The sequence below is a fragment of the Mauremys reevesii genome, linkage group 2 (genome assembly GCF_016161935.1).
Source record: "Mauremys reevesii isolate NIE-2019 linkage group 2, ASM1616193v1, whole genome shotgun sequence".
In the NCBI taxonomy this organism is placed as follows: domain Eukaryota; kingdom Metazoa; phylum Chordata; order Testudines; family Geoemydidae; genus Mauremys; species Mauremys reevesii.
Genome location: NC_052624.1, coordinates 9,071,412 through 9,091,923, shown reverse-complemented (window position 1 = coordinate 9,091,923; position 20,512 = coordinate 9,071,412). Strand labels below are relative to the sequence as shown.

The following is a 20,512-nucleotide window of genomic DNA, read 5'->3' as shown; positions in this document are numbered from 1 at the left end:
TGGCAGTAACCCCTCAGTCTTAGGGTCTCCCCTCCTTGGGGAACCCCCACCCTCTAGCCCCACCTTGCCTCAGTATTGGCTACTGCCAGTCATTGTCTAGCCCCACACTCTGGGGCAGACTGCAATATCAGCCTACTCATCACAGGCAAAGGGGTTTGGACCTGCTGCCTTGGCCTACCCCTGGGCTGCCCTCTGCAACCCCCAGTACCAGTTGGCCCTTCGCTAGGCCGCAGCCTGGGGCTTTCTAGGCTGGAGCTCCCCAGCTCCTCAGCCTTTCCCCAGCCCTGCTTCACCCTAGGTACCTTGCCTATAGCCCCTGCAGCCAGGCCCTTCTTCCTCTTCAGGCAGAGGAAGACTGTCTTGGCTTCTAGCTTCCCTGGCCTTCTTATAAGGCCCTTGGCTCAGTTTGGGGCGTGGCCCCAGCTGCAGCCACTTCCCCAATCAGCCCAGCCTAAAGGCTGCTTTCTCCAGCCACAGCCCCCTCCCAGGGCTGTTTTAACCCCTTCAGGGCCGGAGCAGGGATCCATCCTGCTACAATGACCCTTTCCTTTCAATGGCTTTTAATCAGAGTCAGAGTAAACTGCGGCAGGACGAGCTTTTGGTGCTTGTTAGCCCTGCAGAGCCAACACAGCTATGAGAGAGTGAGCTAGGGTCTCTTCCTCCTTGTGCATGATCGACAGGATTGTTAATTAAGTTACATGGTCAAAGGCTGCTCTTCAGTCATTGAGGACAGTGGGGCTTGAAAGGAGTACGAGCAAGCAAAATGTGGCCTGCTGGTTATATGCATGAGAAGGAAAGACTCCAGCTCGACTCTGAGATCCCAGGATGAGTTTGCAGGGCTGTTGGTTAGGGAAAAGCCTCTCTTTACTGAGCAAGTTTCACCTGGATTTATTGAAAGACAGTAGTTACTACTCTTTATTAAAGAGAAACAAAATAGGAGGTAGCACAATTTTTTGTTTCAAAATATTAAAAGAGAGGGTGGTGAATACAAAAGTTCAGAGAATACACTGGCAGCTAGGCAGCGCGGCCAGTGAGTTATGAGAGGTGTGTGTATTGTTTCATAAAAGTTATCACTGTTTATTTAAAATCACGTCATGCCATTTGCCCCATCTTTCCCGAGCTAGCTCAACTGTTAATCTAACACAGATGTTAAGTAGCTCCATTTCTCATTCATTCACATGGCAGCCTTCTGAGGTGCAAAGTCCGGATCGCCTTACTTTGGCGTGCCAGTAATGGGCTCCATCTGGAGGGAGCACCGGGGCGTTCTCACTATTACGGTCACTTTGTATCACCTCTCCCTTCAAATTTTATTGCCTTTTTGTCTTCATTTGTAGCTCACACCAAGGATATGCCGTTCACATGTGAGACGTGTGGGAAGTCGTTCAAACGCAGCATGTCCCTGAAAGTCCATTCTCTTCAGCACTCCGGGGAAAAGCCTTTTAAATGTGAGGTAAGAGAAGAAATTCTGCAGACACCTCCTCCGCAAAAAAAATCCCTCCCCCCACACTCTCAACATGGTGAGTCACCTGCTTTCTGCTTGGGACTTCCAGTCTCAAATTAGCACACACTCATGCCTGGCCCCCACCACAAGCCCTTCTGCATCTGAACCCTTTCGTGCTTATCGTTTCCATTTCTTGTAACCCAGAGGATCTTTCTGTCATCCAAGCCTTGCCATATGCTTTACAAAGGCTAATTTAGCCTTCCATAAGGCCCTGGGGAAGGAGATAATACCTAACGAATCAGCTAGTCATCACCAGGGATCCTAGTTTTCCATGAAAAAACCCACCCCCGAAATTCTCTAATTAAAAAGAACTCATACATATCCGGGTTTTCCCGCAATTAAAATGAAATCTGATGGCCTGAGCCCCGCCGTCTGGGGTTGACGGCCCAAGCCCCGTCAGAGTCTCTGTAAAAATGCAAATTCCGTGTTTTTCCGCAGCAAACGGATTTCGAGGATCCCTGCTCATCACTAGTGTGAGTGTTCATCACCGCCCCCTTTTGGGTGTAATTTGAATAGCCAACAGTCTCCTTCTAGCCCAGGTAAGCTGTGCTTCTGGAGCAGAGCTCTATCCCCTGTGGTCTCTGTGGATGGCCGCTCTTGCCATCAGTAGCCATAGCGGGCAGCAGACTAGTTACAATAGTACTGTGCTCATTTTACAGGCAGGGAAACTGAGGTCTTAGAGATTCTGACTTGCCCAGACTCTCATGAGTAAATAAGCTGGGGAAGGAACCCAGGAGTCCTAGCTCTCAGTACTGCATCTTACCCACAACCCCATTACTTCTGTCTGCTACCAGCTTTCACTCATTGTCCTGCGGAGCAAGTTAAAGGCTTACGCCGACCTGTAACTATCGGGGGTCAGGAAGAAACTTTCCCAAGGGGCAGGTTATCCCATAAAGTACCTATCTGAACTACCCTCTGAAGCAGCTGGTGCTGGTCACTGTTGGAGACAGGATACTGAACTAGATGGACCATGAGTCTGATCCAGTGCGGCAATTCCTGTGTTTTGTGGAGAAAAGCAGCGGGACGATTTGGGGCTGGCACTGAGATAGAGGTTTACACCTCCTAGGTCACCAATCCACAACCACTGGCTCTTTCATGAGGGATCTCGGCCCAGTTCTTATTGGACAGGCGTCCATGCCACAAAATCAGCACCGCAACTGGCACTAGTTGCTACCCTCAGTGGATATAGTGTATTTAGATTTTCAGAAAGCCTTTGACAAGGTCCCTCACCAAAGGCTCTTAAGCAAAGCAAGCAGTCATGGGGTAAGAGGGAAGGTCCTCTCATGGATTGGTACCTGGTTAGAAGATAGGAAACAAAGGGTAAGAATAAATGGTCAGTTTTCAGAATGGAAAGAGGTAAATAGTGGTGTCCCCCAGGGGTCTGTTCCGGGGCCAGTCCTGTTCAATATATTCACAAATTATCTGGAAAAGGGGGGTAAACAGTGAGGTGGCAAAATCTGCAGATGATCCAAAACTACTCAAGATAGTTAAGTCCCAGGCAGACTGCGAAGAGCTACAAAAGGATCTCTCAAAACTGGGTGACTGGGCAACAAAATGGCAGCTGAAATTCAATGTTGATAAATGCAAAGTAATGCACATTAGAAAATTATATATATAATATTATGATTCTAAATTAGCTGTTACCACTCAAGAAAGAGATCTTGGAGTCATTGTGGATCGTTCTCTAAAAACATTCACTCAATGTGCAGCGACAGTCAAAAAAGTGAACAGAATGTTGGGAATCATTAGGAAAGGGATAGATAATAAGACAGAAAAGATCATATTACCTCTGTATAAATCCATGGTACACCCACATCTTGAATACTGCGTGCAGATGTGGTCGTCCCAGATCAAAAAATATACATTAGACTTGGAAAAGGTTCAGAAAAGGGCAACAAAAATGATTAGGGGTATGGAACAGCTGCTGTATGAGGAGAGATTAATAAGACTGGGATTTTGGGGCTTGGAAAAGAGACGACTAAGGGGGGATATGACAGAGATCTATAAAATCATGACTGGTGTGGAGAAAGTAAATAAGGAAGTGTTATTTATTCCTTCTCATAACACAAGAAATAGGGACCACAAAATGAAATTAATAGACAGCAAGTTTAAAACAAACATACAGGAAGTATTTTTTCACACAACACACAGTCAATCTGTGGAACTCCTTGCCGGAGGATGTTGTGAACACCAAGACTATAAAAGGGTTAAAAAAAGAACTAGATAAGTTCATGGAGGATAGGTCCATCAATGGCTATTAGCTAGGATGGGCAGGGATGGTGTCCTTAGTGACCGTTGGCCAGAAGCTGCGAATGGGCGACAGGGGATGGCTCACTTGATGATTCCCTGTTCTGTTCATTCCCTCTGGGGCACCTGGCATTGGCTACTGTCGGAAGACAGGATACTGGGCTAGATGGACCTTTGGTCTGATGCAGAATGGCCGTTCTTATGTTCTCATTGCCTGAATAAGGAGAGGGAGCCAAGGATTGAATGGGCACGAGACCGAATGACCGTCTCGCCCACTGAGTTGGTCATCCAGGCTCTGCGTTGAAGCACCTTGAGAAGGCAGCATTGTGGGTAGCTTGCACCACCTCTGCAGTTGCTACTCGATGGATGCAAAGAGAGCCCCGCACTGGAAGCCTCTTTGCTCTGGTGCTCTCCCCTGCCTTTCTATAATTGTTTTTTTAATGGTAATAAACAGAACATTGTTTGAATTAAGAACTTGGGAGCAGTGATGAGCTGCCAAAATCTTAACAACCAGTTCCCTTCTCACCCCACAAGGGGGTCGTGGCCTGCCCCCGCTCCCTGGGACTCCTGCCCCATCCAACCCCTGCATTCCTTGATGCCCCCAGGACCCCTACCCCATCCACCCCTTCCCTGTCCCCTGACTGCCCCTGCCACCTCATCCAACCCCTCTTCTCATTCCTGATGGCCCCCCGGAACCCTTGCCCCATCCACCCCCTTCCCTGTCCCCTGACTGCCCCCCGCTGCCCCATCCAACCCCTCCTCTCGTTCCTGATGCCCCCCCGGGACCCCTGCCCCATCCAGCCACCCCTTCTCCCTGTTCCCTGACCGCCCCTGTAACCCCTGCCCCTGACTGCCTCCCTCTGCCCCATCCAACCCCTGCTCCTTCCTGACTGCTCCCCCTGGACCCTTGCCCCCATTCAACCCCCCAGTTCCCCGCCCACAGACCGCCCCGACCCTATCCACCCTCCAACCCCGACCACCCCTGAACTCCGCTGCCCTCCATCCAACCTCCCCGCTCCCTGCCCCCTTACCGTGCTGCCTGGAGGTGCTACAGCTGCGCCGCTCGGCTGGAGCTGGGCCACACCGCTGCCGCGTAGCACTTGGAGCACCAGGTCAGGCCGAGCTCGCAGCCCCCCCCCCCCCCGCTTCCTGCGAATCAGCTGTTTGCGCGGGAAGCCTGGGAGGGCGGAGAAGCAAGCAGTGGCTTCGCGCTCAGGCCCAGGGAGGCAGAGCAGAGGTGAGCTGGGGCGGGGAGTGGTTCCTGTGCATGCCCCTCCCTGGGTTACCTGCTGCGGTGCAGGCATCCCCCCTGCCCCAGCTCACCTCTGCTCTGTCTCCGCCTCCCTGGGCTTGAGCGCAAAACCGCTGCACTGCTTCTCCGCCCTCCCAGGCTTCCCGCGCGAACAGCTGATTCGCGGGAAGTGGGGGGGAGCGTTCAGGGGAGGAGGTGGAGCGGAGGTGAGCTGGGGCTGGGGGGCAGGGTGGGGAGCTGGAGCACCCACGGGGTCGGTGCCTAAGGTGCCACTTTTGGATAATGTGCTCAGGTGAAGCAGCCGGTCCCCCTGCTCCCGCCCCAGCTATGCTCCTGGGTCACTTCAACTTACCAGTTGTTAAATTTATAAGCCCGCGCAGGACAACTGGTTCTAAAAGGGCTTCTAAATTTAACAACTGGTTCCCGCGGTTAGGCTGGGAGGGCATTGCGTATGCCATTGTTGTCGTTGCACACATTTGAAACGTGGGTACGTGTTAAATGCTGTTTTCGTTCAATAGCTAAGTAACTGAAAAGCATCACTCCAAAATCTCCAGGTGCTTTCTACATCTGTTATAGGTGCAGAAAGCTGGAAGCAAGCCAGGCAGGTGTCTCAAGTTGAAAAAGGGACAAGGCAGGGAAATCCTTTCATCTGGCAACTGGTTCCCAGCCTTGCATTTACACCCAGCCTTTGGCTTTCCTTCCCTTTCCCCAAAAGCCTGGAGGAGGAGGTGGGCTTTGCAGCACGCCCTGAAGATCAACAGATTAGGGTTCTTTTGGCCCCTAGGTGGGGAGTGAATTATGCTGTGTTCCAGCACACTGCTGGTTTGGAGAGGCTGGTAAATGTACAGAGAGGAGAGGAATATAAGAATGGCCACACTGGGTCAGACCAATGGTCCATGTAGCCCTGTATCCTGTCTGCGGACAGGGGCCAATGCCAGGTGATTCAGAGGGAATTATCAAGTGAGCCATTGCCTGTCATCAAGTCCCAGCTTCTGGCAGTCAGAGGTTTAACAACAGCCAGAGCAGGATAGATGGTCCAGTGGTTAAGGCACTAGCCTGAGACCTGAGTTCAAGTCCCTGCTCTGCCAGTGATGTCTCACTGTGCCTCAGTTTCCCCCATCTGTAAAATGGGGACAACAGCACAGTCCTACTTCACAGGGTTGCCATGGGGATAAAGATATTAAAGAATGTGAGGTGCACAGATGCTATGGTAACAGGGGCTTGGATAAGTGCTGTAGATTTCAAGGCTGGAAAGGACACGTGTAATCATCTGGTCTGATGAATGGTTATCAAAATGTTTCTTAATGGGAGTGCCTGATTTCAGGGCTCCTACAGGGGCACATGGATTCCACCTGGTACTAGTACATCACCCATCCACAGGATATTGAAGTGTATTGATGTAAAAGACACATTAAAACAATGGTGCGTTTGAATTCAGAGAATCCTGTATTCTGCAGCTACAATCATTCTGAATTCCATGGTTCTTCCAGCCACTACAGATGCAGGGTCACTATCTGCTTTTATCCAATTTCCCTAAATGGCCACACAACTGCTGCTGGGGCATAAATTCACCACTGGAAAACTGCACAGTCAAAAAAAAAAGTGCTGAATAATCTAGCTGCTTTTCTTGTAGGAATGCAAAAACTTCTTCCAAGCCACAGAGTTGGTGGAGGGAACCATGTGAAGCTGTGAGCTCGCTGGAGCTTTGGCTTGTATTCTGGCCCTGGAAGGTAGCAAGGTACAAACTGGCTCATGTGAAAGTTCCTTGTCAGCAGGCTGCGAATAGTACACCTGTTTTACTGTTTCTTTTTATCTTCTGGGTTCTACTGGCCATGCCTGGGGAGCTTGGAGAGCTGCCCAAGGCTGGGGTCATGCATGTAAGCTCCCTGGGATGCAGCCTAGCTATGTGCACTTCCTGACCTGACGTGCAGAAAATGACCATTTTGCTTTCCAGTGTCCACAACTACATAGAACAAGGTGTCTTCTCTGCTTCCTCCAGAGCTGAGCAGCAATACAGTAAATCCTCTTGCTCTAATGCATTTGAATAGGAGTCTTAACCACTCTTGTAGTCTGGGATAATTGTCCATCTATTTATTGATCCTTCCATTCTCCTCGACCCTGCTTAGGAATGTAGGACCTGCAGTTATGTCACCAAGCCACTTGCGTCAACGGAAGGTGGGAAGCCACACTTCAGCCCTTAATTGTGCAATAATTTATCCTGACCCTGCTGCTAAATCCTCGTCAAGCATGAAACAGGATGAATGGGAGCCCTTGTGACTTTGCAGTTACACTAGTTGAAGTAGCTATTGTTCTTTCACGGGAGCGAGGGTCGCTGACTGAGCAGGTGGCATTCTTCCCTCTGAGTCAGCCCTGGACCAGGGCCTCGGTGTGGTGTTGAGGAGCACTGAGGTGATGTGTGCACTCCTTCGGATGAGACGGAAAACCAAAGCGCTGACACTTGTGGTCATCGAAAGTCCCACTGTGCATTCTGTGAGAGCCCCAGGGTCCCGGACAAATTCCATTGGGTACATGTCCCACCTCTTGAAATTCCCCCTGCATCATCAGCTTAGGAAGTCTCTTCCCTACCTAAAAAGATGTTGCACCATTACTGGTACAAAATAGCCACGGCAGTCCACTCCCGAGGGAGCTGGCTGCATCGCAGGATAGGCAAGTGATTCCTGAATATACAGACTGTGAGCACTTGTGGGTTCTCCAGGCTGAAAGATGTTGTGTGAATGTAAGTCATCTCTTTAACCATCATGGTGGGAGAGTGTGACATACAAAGAGTACAATCCAGACTAGGGAGTAGCTGTGTCCCCTTGCCCTCTAACTTGGGGTTCCCAATACAATGCCTTCCTGCTATACCCTCCAGTCTGGACTGCTCACATACAGCTTCCAGCATGTAAATCACTCCTGCATATGTCTGTGCATGCTGCAGCCAGCCAGCCAGCCACACCTTGGCTCTTACCAGCCTGCTTTTATTGCAGGGTGACCCCAACACCCCCCGGTTCCTGGTTCCCCCTCTTCCCCCCCAGCCATGCACGTCCTGTACTGCCCAGCCCTCTCCTGGACAGTACAAGCTTTTATAAAGTCCGTCATTTTATTAGTAGAAATGATATGCACAAATCTTGTTACCTCAAATGAAATTTCCAAAACATCAATTCAGACACACCTGGTTTACATAAAACAATAAAACAAGTTGATTAACTACAGAGCGGTAGGTCTGGTCTACACTACAGACCTATATCGCTATAACAATGTTGCTCGGGGGTGCGAAAAATCCAGCCCCTGCATGACGTAGTTCTACCGACCTAACTCCTCATGTAGACAATGCTATGTTGGCAGGAGAGCTTCCCCCGTGGATTAGCTACGCTGATGGATGAGCTCTCTCCCGTCGGTGTAGAGCATCTTCCCTAAAGCACTACAGTGTTACAGCTGCCCTGATGCAGTGTTTTACGTGTAGATGTGCCCATAGATTTCAAGTGAGTACAAGTAATTAGGCATGAAAGTCAGAAATGGTTACAAGAAAAATGAAGATAACACACAACTAATGGCTAATTTAACAATCTAGGTTAAAATTCAAAGCTAACTTTTCCCCACCATATGCTCTCAGCAGTCTTACTGGCCAAACGTCTTAGGCCAGGACCCCTTCTCCTGTGTAATGGCTGCTTCCTATGTTCCTTCTGGTGCAGCAAATTGCTGGACCGAGAGTGAGAGAGGAGGTGTGATGCTTTGGGGGTGTCTCCCCTTTCTTTTTATAGTCCTCTCCCCCTTTGAGAAGCATCTCCAGCTGGGAGTATGGCAACAGGCAGTGTCTGTGGACGGGAACCCCAAGCTGTCTCTTTGCTAAGATGTAGATTTTTCCCCCATGCTCCCTTTCCTGCCCAAAGAATGGCCATTTAGCAGGTAATGGCCCATTGGCCTGGTTTACACCTGGTCGAGATGCCAGCTTCCCCATTTTCTCTGAGGAACTGGTCTGGCCACTCCCTAGACATGGAACATGCTTTAGTAACAGCATACAGTGGACTCTTATACTTTACATACAGTGTTGCCACACATATTTTATTGGGACAGTAATGACCAGCAGATTATGAGTTTTCAGAGGATAGTTTGCACGGCTTACTTTGTAACAAGATTATTACAGTAGTGGACACAAGGGTATATTCTGTCACAGAGAGCTGCACGGGGAAGACCACATGTTTCATACCCTGGCAATGAGACGAGGGGCACCTGGCCTTTGGTCTGCCAAACAAATGGTGTTTGTTTCTGAGATTAAAAATTCAATCAAATAAATTACACAGAGAAGTCATTTTAATCCCAGCCTGGTCAGCGTCGGTCTTTGTGCCACCCTTTGATCAAACTCTGTCTGGAACATTTCCATACCAGCGTCGACTTCCTGGACACCATGTGCAGCTTCAACAATCAAACCCTACGGACAGTTATATACAAGAAACCCACAAATCACCACATACAACTTCCACAGATCCACAACCCACCCCCCAGACCAGGGCCGTCCCTACGAATTATGGTGTCCTACGCAGCCCGAGCACCTGCTCCTCCTCTCTCTCCCCTCCCTCCCGCAGAGGGTCTGGACTGCGCTCAAGGCCTGTGGGGCAACGGAGGCAGGAGCTGTGGGCCCGCTTTGGGGGGCCCCACAGGTCCGGAGCAGCCCGGGGGATTAGCGGGGGGCTGGCGTCGGCAGCAGGAAGTGTAACGACCTGCCCCAGCCATGTCGCTCGGGGGAGGGGGTTTGGGGGAAGAGGTCCCCCCCACCCCGCACTCACCAGAGTCGGGAAGCAGAGCAACACAGTGTGGAGCCAGCGGAGTGGACCGGGCTGGGGCTGGGTTGCTCTGCTTCCTGCCACTGCTGGTGAGTGCAGGGGTAGGCCTGACCCCTGCTGCCAGTGCCAGCCCCAAATTTCATGGTGCCCTACACAGCTGCATATTCTGCATATGCCTAAGGACAGCCCTGCCCCAGACGCACCAAGAAATTGGTTATCTGCAGCCAGGCACCTAGCTACCCCAGAATATGAGCGAAAGTCTGGGATACAAGTGTTAACACACTCAAAACTGCCTTCACCAAGCAAGGACACTCCCTCAGAGAAGTGGATCACATCATGGAATAGGTCTCTCTGAATCTCCAAGAGAACCTGCTTCAATACAGTGGAAAAAACCCCACTGATTACACACCTACCACCTCCCATGCCTACCATCCCACATTGGAACCTATATGGGGTATCATCAAACAGTTACAATCCATGCCTGATGGGGACTCGATCCTCAAAGAAATCTTTCCTGAAGCTGCTCTTCTGGCCTTCAAATAACTCCCCAACCTCACCTAGCTTATCATCAGAAGCAAGCTCCCCACAGACCAGGACAGGCCAATTGAACATGGCACCAGAACAACAGATGTAAAATCTGCAGACATATCTCCACCGCTATGATGATCAATACCCCCCCATAACGCACCATTCAAGATCCGGGGGTCCTACACGTGCCTATCACAACATCTGGTGTACCTCATCCAATGCATCAAATGTCCCAACAACTATGTGGCTGAAACCAGAGACAATCACTACACTCTCGAATGAACTCTCACAGTAAAATGATAAAAGACAAAAACACCCTATCACCCATGGGCAAACACTTTCCATGGAGTGATCACTCCATATCTGACCTCTCAGTCCTAATCCTAAAAGGAAACCTGCACAACGCCTTCAAAAGACGAGCCTGGGAGCTTAAATTCATAACTCAGCTAGACACCAAAAATCATGGACTCAGTAGCGCTACTGGTTTAATGTCTCATTATTACAATCTGTAACCCACTAACGCCTTGTCGTGTGCATGCAGACTTCATTTTGAATGGTTTCTTGCAACGTGTGTTAGCTCTTTATGCTTAACAAGCTGCTCCACCTTGTACTTAACTGGGACACTCTGAGTACGTTTCCCAGACCAGAAAAAGAGCTCTGTGGAGATCGAAAGCATGTCTCTCTCATCAACAGATGTTGGGCCAATAAAAGGTGAGACCTCACCCACCTTATCTCTCTCACTTCAAGGTAGATCCAGTGCAGTCCATGCCATTGACAGCATGGAGGTCTTTCTAGGATGAGACCCAATATCTGTGCTTCCATCTGCACCACTCAGACACTAACAATCCCATGATTCTTTTCATAAGAGGAAGGTTTTGATCTGTTGTCCTTGGGCAATATGTGTCCCCTTCCCATTGCTGGCATCATGCATCTGTGTGCTGGCTCTTGCTGTTCACCCTAGAGTGCAGTAGCTTGGTATCAGTCCAGATCCTCAGCTGGTGTAAATCGGCATAACTCTATAGAAGTCAATGGGGCTAGGCTAATTAACAGCAGCTGGAGCTGGCCCATAGTATGTAAAGTGTTCCTGGATCTTCTGGGATGCAGTGAACAATATTAGCATTAGAGAGGGTCAGCATTTTTCCATCAGAAAATGCTGTTTTGTCAACATGGAAATGTTTCCTGGGATTTTGATGAAATTTTCAATGCAAAAGTTTCCAAACAATTTGTTTTAGTAACTTTATATTTTTATATTATAATAATGTTACTGTTATATTATATAATAATTTTGACACTATTTAACATTTTGTTTTGATGTTTCCAAATCAAACTCTTTTGGAATTTCTGTTCCATAAAATATTTGACTTTTCATCCTGATGTGGGATGAAATGTTGAACTTTCCCATGGGACAGAAATTCTGTTTCCTGACCAGCTCTAATCCTGACCTACTATTAATGCGCTTATTCTGCAACTTTATGATGTGGATATAGTATGAAAAAAAATTGTGTGATAGTTTTTCCGCAAATTCTTGAGGCAAAGTGTATCATTTTAATTCTTTGCTTTTATTTTATTTATTTTATTTTTGTTGTTTAGAGAAATGTTTTTAGCTAGTCCTGCAGATTAAAATACTTTTAGAATTGGTGATGAGTTGGTAAGTAGTTGTTTTAGTGAAAAGGATGTAAAGTGCGCTAGGTTATCTGCTGAATGTTCCCCCGTCACCGCCCTGGATTGCTCGTCCTCTTAGCCATCTACTGTCTGCACACCCACTACCTCTTCCTCTCCCTGTAAGGGAAGACTCGGTGTGCGCTTCAGATAACAACTTTGTTCTGTGAAGCACCATGTAGGACATTGAAGATAAAATCACTTTCTCTTAAATCAGACAAGCTTTTAGCTCAGCCCAAGAGGGATTCTTTCTGGGAAGCTGGAGCCCTTTCAGGATTTAGTGCAACATGCATGGCTGAATTACTGTTTGACCTATTAATCCTCAAGTCTTTAGGAGAGGTCTTAATAAAAACCGAGCAAGGGCTTAATAAAAGTTGAGTAAAGGCATCAGGATTTGCCCCCTAATCATAAGCCTAGTTATTTGGAATGTCTCATGATAAAATTTAGTTCATATCTAGGAGTCATTATTCTGCCACTGACTTCTCGTGAACCTGGGACAAGTCACTTAACCTCTCAGAGCCTCAGTTTCCCCTCTGTAAAACAGCGATCACTACCCATGACTGAGCTTGAACGAGCGAGAGATTGCTGCTGCTGAGAACCCTCTCCACTCCTGTTCTGGGCTGTTGCTGTTCAGCCACCTGCCCTTGTCTCTCACTTCATCCTCTCCCTTCCAGAACTGCAACGAGCGGTTCCAGTACAAGTACCAGCTGCGCTCTCACATGAGCATCCACATCGGACACAAGCAGTTCATGTGCCAGTGGTGTGGAAAGGACTTCAACATGAAACAGTATTTCGATGAGCACATGAAAACACACACGGGTGAGAACTTCCCCAATATCCAACTTCCCAACCCCAAGCAACAGGGCATCGGGGGCACCCTGCTTTAGTGTTTGCCTCCCCCGAGAACCTCTGGGGATGTGGAGCAGGGAATATCTCTGCTGCTCCCCTTCCGCCCCCCATTCTGGTGTGTCAGGGCAGGTTCTGTTCTGCGACGGGCAGTTCATTGGTGCCTGGATAATAATGGGATGGGAACATTAGCGATGCCTAGGAGCTGTAGCCGATGAGATCCCTGTGTAGCCCTGCTGCTCTGTCAAAGGGCTGGGTGATCGTGAGCCGGCCCAGTGCAAATCTGGCTCGAGGTGGGAGATGGAGCTTGGGATTGCTGGTCCCCACCCTATGGAGGGGAGGAACTCACCTCCGAGCCGGGGAGGGAGCTCCCCAGTCTGGGCTCTGTTGGTGAGCTGGGAATGGCATTGATGGGTTTGGGAGGAACTCCAGCACTCCTGAGCTAAGTGGGGGAGATTGGCACCCCCACGCAGAGATGGGAGCGGTCCCTAAACCAGCCGTCCTTTCATCCCCCAGGTGAGAAGCCCTACATCTGCGAGATCTGCGGCAAGAGCTTCACCAGCCGCCCCAACATGAAGCGCCACCGCCGGACCCACACGGGAGAAAAGCCCTACCCCTGCGACGTGTGCGGCCAGCGTTTCCGCTTCTCCAACATGCTCAAGGCCCACAAGGAGAAGTGCTTCCGGGTCAGCAACCCCCTGGCTTCGGACACCACCAACCCCGCCAACAATGGCGGCGGCCTCTCCGCTCCCCAGGGTGCCCCCTCGCCTCACTCACTCACTTTGCCGCTGCTCCACCCCGTGCCCCCTCCTCCGCACCTACCGCCACCGCCTCCCCTGTTCCCAGCCGGGCGGGTCAATTCGAACAACTAGGCCAGCGTGCGCCCGGACTGCTCTGCCACGCGGGGAGTGCCCAGCGGGCTGCTCGTCGGCGTGACGCGGGGAGAAGGAGGGAGGCGGTTCATTCTCTCTCTTTCAATTTTTTACCCCCCTTGGTTTTATGACGAGCCCATCAGCCTTCCGTCGAAAGGACGTTCAATCAGGGTGTAGACAAACGGCTCTTCCTTCCCTCCTCCTTCCATGGCTTTAGCGTTTCCCAAGCCCTGCTCAGAGTCCTCCTCCCGCCTCACCAGGCATTGTTGCTGAGCTGGTTTACCTCTGCCGCCTAGTGCACTGTTGTATCAGGGTAACGCTTAACACAATGTCTTCCCGCTTGCACGTGGTCCTCCATGTTCCGTGCGATTACATTAGACTAACAGTGCACAGCTCACGCTCAGCCCCATAGAGCCATTTTCACTAGTTCCTTACGGCAGCAGTAAGGGTTTTTTCAGGGCCGCCCAGAGGGGGAGGGGCAAGTGGGGCAATATGCCCCGGGCCCCACAGGGGCCCCACAAACCCTGGTCCAGTGGCGGTCAGGGTCTTCGGCAGCGGGGGGGCCCTTCAGTGCTGCCGAAGACATGGAGCGACCGAAGGGCCCCCCGCCGCCGAAATGCCCCTCGAGCCCTGGCCCCACGGTGGTCCAGGTCTTCGGCGGCATTTCGGCAGCCAGGGGCCCTTCAATCGCTCCGGGTCTTCGGCAGCAAGGGGCCCTTCAGTGCTGCTGAAGACGTGGAGTGACTGAAGGGCCCCCGCCGCCGAAATGCCGCCGAAGACCCGGACCGCCACCGTGTGAGTACAAGCGCTGCAGCTCCCCCGCTTTGCCCCAGGCCCCCTGAATCCTCTGGGCGGCCCTGGTTTTTTTTAGGTGTTTTTGTCTCGTGAGGCAGCACTTTTAGCTTTGCCTGTGGCTATTAGTCAGGAACTTGTCTGCGCTGCATCCTGTGCGAAATGTTTAATCAGGGTTGTGCCCCTCTTTAGTACGCCGCTGAAACCACCTGAAAAGACTACAAGTCCCAGCATGCAGTGCCATTCTGAATGGCTTTTTGCTGGGTGAAGGAAGGAACATAGCATGCTGGGAGCTGTAGTCTTTGCAGGCTGTGGTAAAGGTAAAGGTTGCCACATTGCACACTTTGGGTACGTCTGTGCTGCTGTCAGGGGTGTCACTGCGGCACCTGTAGACGTACCTGAGCTAACTTTGATCTAGCTGGCTTGAAGAACACTTGCACTGAATCTGCAGCAGCATGGGCCATGCAAGCCCATCCAGGGTCCTGGCTACGTACTCGAACAGCTAGTCTGTAGCAGCGTAGCGTCACTGCTGTTGTTATTTGAGCTAGCTCGATCAAAGCGAGCCTTTGGTATGTCTGCATGCGCTGCCGTCACACCCCTCTGATTGCAGCATAGACCAAGCCTTTGGTAACCTGGCTCTAGCCACCATAATGGGTGTTTCAGCCCAAATCATCATTCTCTGGGAAAACTGCACAAGACATGGGCACACAGAGATGCAAAAATGCATGAGAGCTAGAATCCCTGTGAGATTGGCGCGGGGGCTATTTCACACAGTGAGTCAGCCGCAGGAATAGTCATAAGGAAAGGCAGAGATGCTATGTTATTCTGTGCATAGTGGAGGGGGGTTTCTAAGTGACACAGGCTACGAAAACAAAGGATGGTAATATTTCATGGCAGCTACAGAGGTAGTGACTGTTACATGTAATCTAGCATATTTGTGTTTGAGCCCGTCCCTTGTCCTGAAAGGCTGGTACTGCAGGAGAGAGCTTTCGATGAGTTCACCACTTCATTACAGGAATCCCCTGGTCATGGCTGAAATCCAAGCCAGGTTAGGGAGGATGAGACGTTACCACTATCTGGCATCTCCAGTGGCCCACATGACATAGAATCATAGAATCTCAGGGTTGGAAAGGACCTCAGGAGGTCATCAGGTCCAACCTCCTGCTCAAAGCAGGACCAATTCCCAACTAAGTTATGAGTTAGGGGGCTGCGTATTAGTGGACAGGGGCCCACGTCTCAAAACCCACCATCACAGCCTGCTCTTGTTAGCAGCCCTTGTTATGTCTTCCTTTCCAACCGGGATTCCACCCCCCGCCCCCCACTTCCTCTGCAATTTGTTAGACTAAAGCCCCAACCCAGACAGCTGGGTTTAATGAAAGGATTCACTAGCTGGATATGATTTTTTCCCCAAAGGAGTTAAGACCCATGATAATCCCAGCTCCGATGCTAGAAATGAGCCCCGCGTTGCTAGGAAGTGGTCTGGAGCTGTGTGTGGGCTCTGGTGGTGGAGCTGGAGCATTCCCGTGGTGATCTCTCCGTTGGTCTTTAGACTAAAAAGCAGGCTGGAAAGTCGTTCCACTCCAGCCTGAATGGCGCAGCAGGATCTAGTCCTCAGCTGGACTTCCCTGGAAGTTACTCTTCATAATAGTGCCTTACCGTTATTGAAAATACGCTCCCCGGTGTGTGCTCGGGAGTCTGCTTAGCCTGAAGTCTGCACACCAGATCTGATAACCTGCCCGTAGTACCAAGGAAGGGCGGTGGTTCATCTCATTTTCCTCCGTTCATGTCTCATGCCCCCCAGCCCCAGTACTTTACTCTCCTTTAGGAGTCCAGTTTTGCCTTCGGTCACGGCACAGTAAGCCTTTGTACAGAGGAAGTGCATTTGAGGGTGTTAGCATGGAGTTGGCTACTAGAATTCAGTGGCCCTCTAGCCAGAGGCTGCCTTATTGGTGATGGGGCCTGGCAAGAAGGACAAGCGCCTTATCAAATGTTGCAAGCCCATGTGAGCTTCCGGTCCGGCAAATTTAACTCCCTCTCCTGACTCCATGATACTGCTTGACTGATGCGGGGTTGTGCCACGTTACTTAGAGTGCCATTTCAGACTAGGGAAGCCTTTTTGCATTGGCCTCTGGGGGGGGACAGCTCAGGTCACTGAAGTGCAGCAGAACAGTACCCATCCCGGCCTCTGCTGGGTCTCTCTGAAGCTGCATCATGTAGGTGGGCTTTTCTGTCTCTTACACGGACAACTCTCATCTTGCATTTCACTTATTAAGGACCGTTCCACACTCGTGGAGTACAGCTTATAACCCTGATGTCATGTGGCTGGCATGTGCCATGGTCAGGGAATGGCAGATCATTTAGGCCCTGTCTAGAATGGCTTTTTTGTTACCTCCCATGGCCTAAAATGGGGCTTGCACTTGTGTGACTTACCCCAGGATAAGCCCCGTTTTGCAGCAGTGTGGTGTCTGTACTTTAGAAGGCTGCAATGGTGTAACCACACTGATGTAATTACCCTAGGCTAGAGGCTTTCCCTCGTCCAAACAAACCCTCAAGGCTAGATTCTGCAAGACTCTAAGCACCTCCCAGGAGGCACCTTGAACTCCCATTGGTGTGTGTTGGGGGGTGTTTTGCACTGCTCTAAGAGCTGCTCAGCACCTTGCAGAGTGGCAGAAGGCAGTGCTGACTGTGGTCATTTTATTGCCCCTCATGTATCTCCTGGTCCCAGTGTGTGGTGGAGCAGGGTGTAGGAGAAAAGGCTGTACTGAAATATATTGGCCAGATTCATAGTTGGCAATGTGAGCACTGCCATGGGGATATGAAAAAGGGAAGCAGGAGGGAGAAGACACACATAGCTGAAGAAGCCCTTTCTCATTAGCAATTTGTTCTGTTGGCTTTATAGCTTCAGTCGAGACTCCTACATGCGTGGAGGTTCTGAGCCGCGGCTGGCTAAGGCGGAAGCTGCAACGGCGTGCCTTAATAGCCCCAACTCATCAAAGCATTTAACACATGCAGGCATCCATCTTTATTTAATGGACATGTGTTTAAGCCTCATTGAAGTCAACGGGATTTAACCATGTGCTTAAAGTTAAGCGTGAGCTTAAGTGCATTGCTGACTAGGGCTAGACTGCTGACTTGTGACTTTAAATGACTGATCCACTTCACTCCTGCTTGGCGCACCAAGTGCACCTCCAGCACTGCCCCCCACATCTGGCACCTCCTCGTTAGAGCACCAGCTGGCTTGGAAAGGCACATCGCTTTTCACATCCATTGACCCCCTTCTGTCACCTGTGTCAGCCGCAGCCTCTATACTGCAGTCAATTAATGTCTTGTATTGCAGATTCTGTGCTCGCAAACAGTCTGGTTCTGCTTCATGTAAAGTGAGGCGGCTGCTGAATGGGCTGCCGGTATGGCTGCGAGCACCTCAGATCAGGGGCAGATATCCCATGGGACAGGGTGTCCTACTCAGCTGCTTCCACAGGTTCAGCATCCTGGGTTTTGTTAGGACTGTCCAACATCTTTTAGATATCACATGTGTCTGCAAGGAGACCTGATGGCTCAAGAGCTTGACAATGAGCTAGAGACCCTCAGGCATTTAGGTCACTGGAGTGAACCCAACCCAAGTTGGTCATGACTGGAAGGTCTTATCCTCTGAGGATGGCTGGCTGAAGGCCTATGCCATGGGGGGTTTGATGGTCTCATCCCAGTGGCTTGGAGTTCATGTCATTAAAAGCCACCTCCATCATTGTCCCTCTTGCCTAGCCCTTGTGGCAGTCTCAACAGAAGTCATGGAAAGAAAGGGCCGTGCGCACTGATTTCCCCTGCCACTCCTACTCTTCCACGTCAGGGTTGAGGCAGGTGAGCATGGCCAGAAAATGTCAGCCTCCAGGGCTGCGAAACTGGTTCCTTTCCCCAGCACTGAATCTACTCCCACAAACCCACACTATCCAAAAAGGAAAGTCATTGATTGCCTAGAATCCGATTGGAATTGCTCACTTCTTCCCCCAGCCTGCTGCAGTTTCTCAGTGTGCCTGTCTCAGGGGCCTGTTCTTCCTCACAGACTGGGGTAAATCCAGAGGGATGCCGTCTGTGTACGCAAAACTTGCATTGCATGCACAACTGGCTGAGCATGCCCCCGGAGGACCCCATTCTGTAGAACAAAATGGCATCCTCCGTTCAGCGTGCCCTCGCATGCGCCGCACATGCAAGGTCACGGCGCATGGAGGACACTATTTTGGATTGCCTAAGATGTGCAGGTGAGTTGTTGCGTGTCTTACTAAAGCTGCCACAGCGCGCCACAAGAGGACCTGGCCGTGACCCCACTGAAGCCAGCGTTAAACAGGTGTAAGCGGGAGGAGAATCCAGCCACTTGGTGATACGGGCAGACACAGGTGCATAAAGAACCCATCCATGCCTGTTTGCCCATTTGGTTTCATTTTAAAATGTTGCCCAGAGAGCAGCTTGGAGACAGCAGAGCAGGGCATGCACACGAACACTTAGGGAGCCAGATCCCTGGGGCTCCAAGGCCAGGACGGAGAGATGCCTCCAGGACTCCTGTGCTATCTCTGAATCCTTTTGTCTACACCCTTATTGAGTCTAAATGTGTTAATTTGGGTATTTTTGTGACCGTACCAAGAGCTGAAGCGAATGGTTCCAGAAACGTATTGGCCCATGTTCGTCTCTGGTAGAACTCCTAGAAAGCCTCTTGAGTTCAACCAGGGGAGAAATTTGGCCTGTTGTTTTCAATCTTTTTATTATTTGAATTCTTGCACCTTAACCCCTCGCATCCCTCCTTCAATGCGCTACGAGTCTGAGAGGGGCTTTATTTCCACTAGCAGTTAATGAACGTTCAGCAAACAACTCTGCACACACACTCACACCTGCCCACTCCCCCAGCTTCATTTTCTTGGGTTGAACCTGCAGGGAGGGGGCAATGGTGGGGATTATCTTTGTTTTCAATTTCCCAGGAACCTGGTAGCCCAGACCGGTTTGCCTCATATATTCTTCATAAAGCAGGACTGGCCCCCTGGCCGACAGCCATAACGAGAACGCAGCCAGAGGGGTGACGGACTGAGATGGCTGTGACGCAGTGCAATAGCAAATTGGCATCAGCTGCTGGACAACCTTGATTTTTAACTCTGCAGACAGACAGACACCTTTGGTCCACATGGATGGAAGCAGCTTTCCACCACAGCCCTGCCTAGAGACACATCATCCATGAAGGGAAGGGGTGGGTAGAACCTAATAAAATAACAACCTCAGTAGCATGGAACTTGAAGGAAACAAACGGACAGAAAAAGAAACACAAGCACTTCACTTGCCTCAGACTAGTTTCTAATGCCTGACGTTTGGCTGTGTATTATTTTATGGCATTCAGTGTCTGTTGCCCAAACATGCCAAGTAAAGAGTGTATCGGTGGCTCTACTAGTTGTGAACAAAATAAATGAAGCACTTTATTCTGTGTAGATACGGGGAAGGGGATCAGAGGAGTTTGGATGCTTTCCAAAAGCATCTTAAGTAATGTTCTAGGAAATGTATTATTACTACTTTTTTTTTAATTACCACATGTAATCAATATATGTTTATCTTTAACTCCAAGTACGGCAGCACTCTCTTTGGGATGGTCTGATGTCTGGGGAGGGTGGGAAAGCAAGGATCTCCTCCATCATGGAGGAGCTCATGATGGCCATTGGAAGAGTACCAGCATCTACTGCAGGCGCATGCCGATATGGCTCAGCTGAGAGCCATATGGGCAAGTTGTTGGGAACCGCCAAGGGTTGCACCAAATTGCCTTAAATGGAGCAGATCGCAGCTGCCCATCACACTGGAGGGAGACCTGTGGAAAAGACCCCAGTGTGCATTTCCATCTAGGTGGTCTTTTGTTCAGATCGAGGGGCACCACTGCATTCTGGTAGCTGCCAGCTGCTAAGGAGGAATTGCGCATCTCCATGGGCTGAATTTTTGGTCACCTCTGAGACCTGATTCTGACCTCCCACCAGGGCAAATGGGGAGTAAACCCATTAATGTCAAGGGCATC

The 20,512-nt window shown here is 50.3% G+C and overlaps 1 protein-coding gene across 4 annotated transcripts in view; it reads left to right on the top strand.

Annotated features, from left to right (window-relative positions):
* The window catches only part of ZBTB47 (zinc finger and BTB domain containing 47), a 91,448-nt gene extending 71,614 nt beyond the window's left edge, over window positions 1–19,834 (top strand). For 3 of the 4 annotated variants that reach the window (XM_039527337.1, XM_039527335.1, XM_039527336.1), the window contains exons 4-6: window positions 1,335–1,450; window positions 12,643–12,787; window positions 13,331–14,244. In XM_039527337.1, the coding sequence (XP_039383271.1) occupies window positions 1,335–1,450; window positions 12,643–12,787; window positions 13,331–13,686 (617 nt within the window). In that variant the 3' untranslated portion in view covers window positions 13,687–14,244. Of the gene's footprint in view, window positions 1–1,334; window positions 1,451–12,642; window positions 12,788–13,330; window positions 14,245–19,442 lie in introns of those variants that run through there. The other variant, XM_039527338.1, reaches the window with a different exon arrangement.
* The last annotated feature ends 678 nt before the right edge of the window (window positions 19,835–20,512 follow it).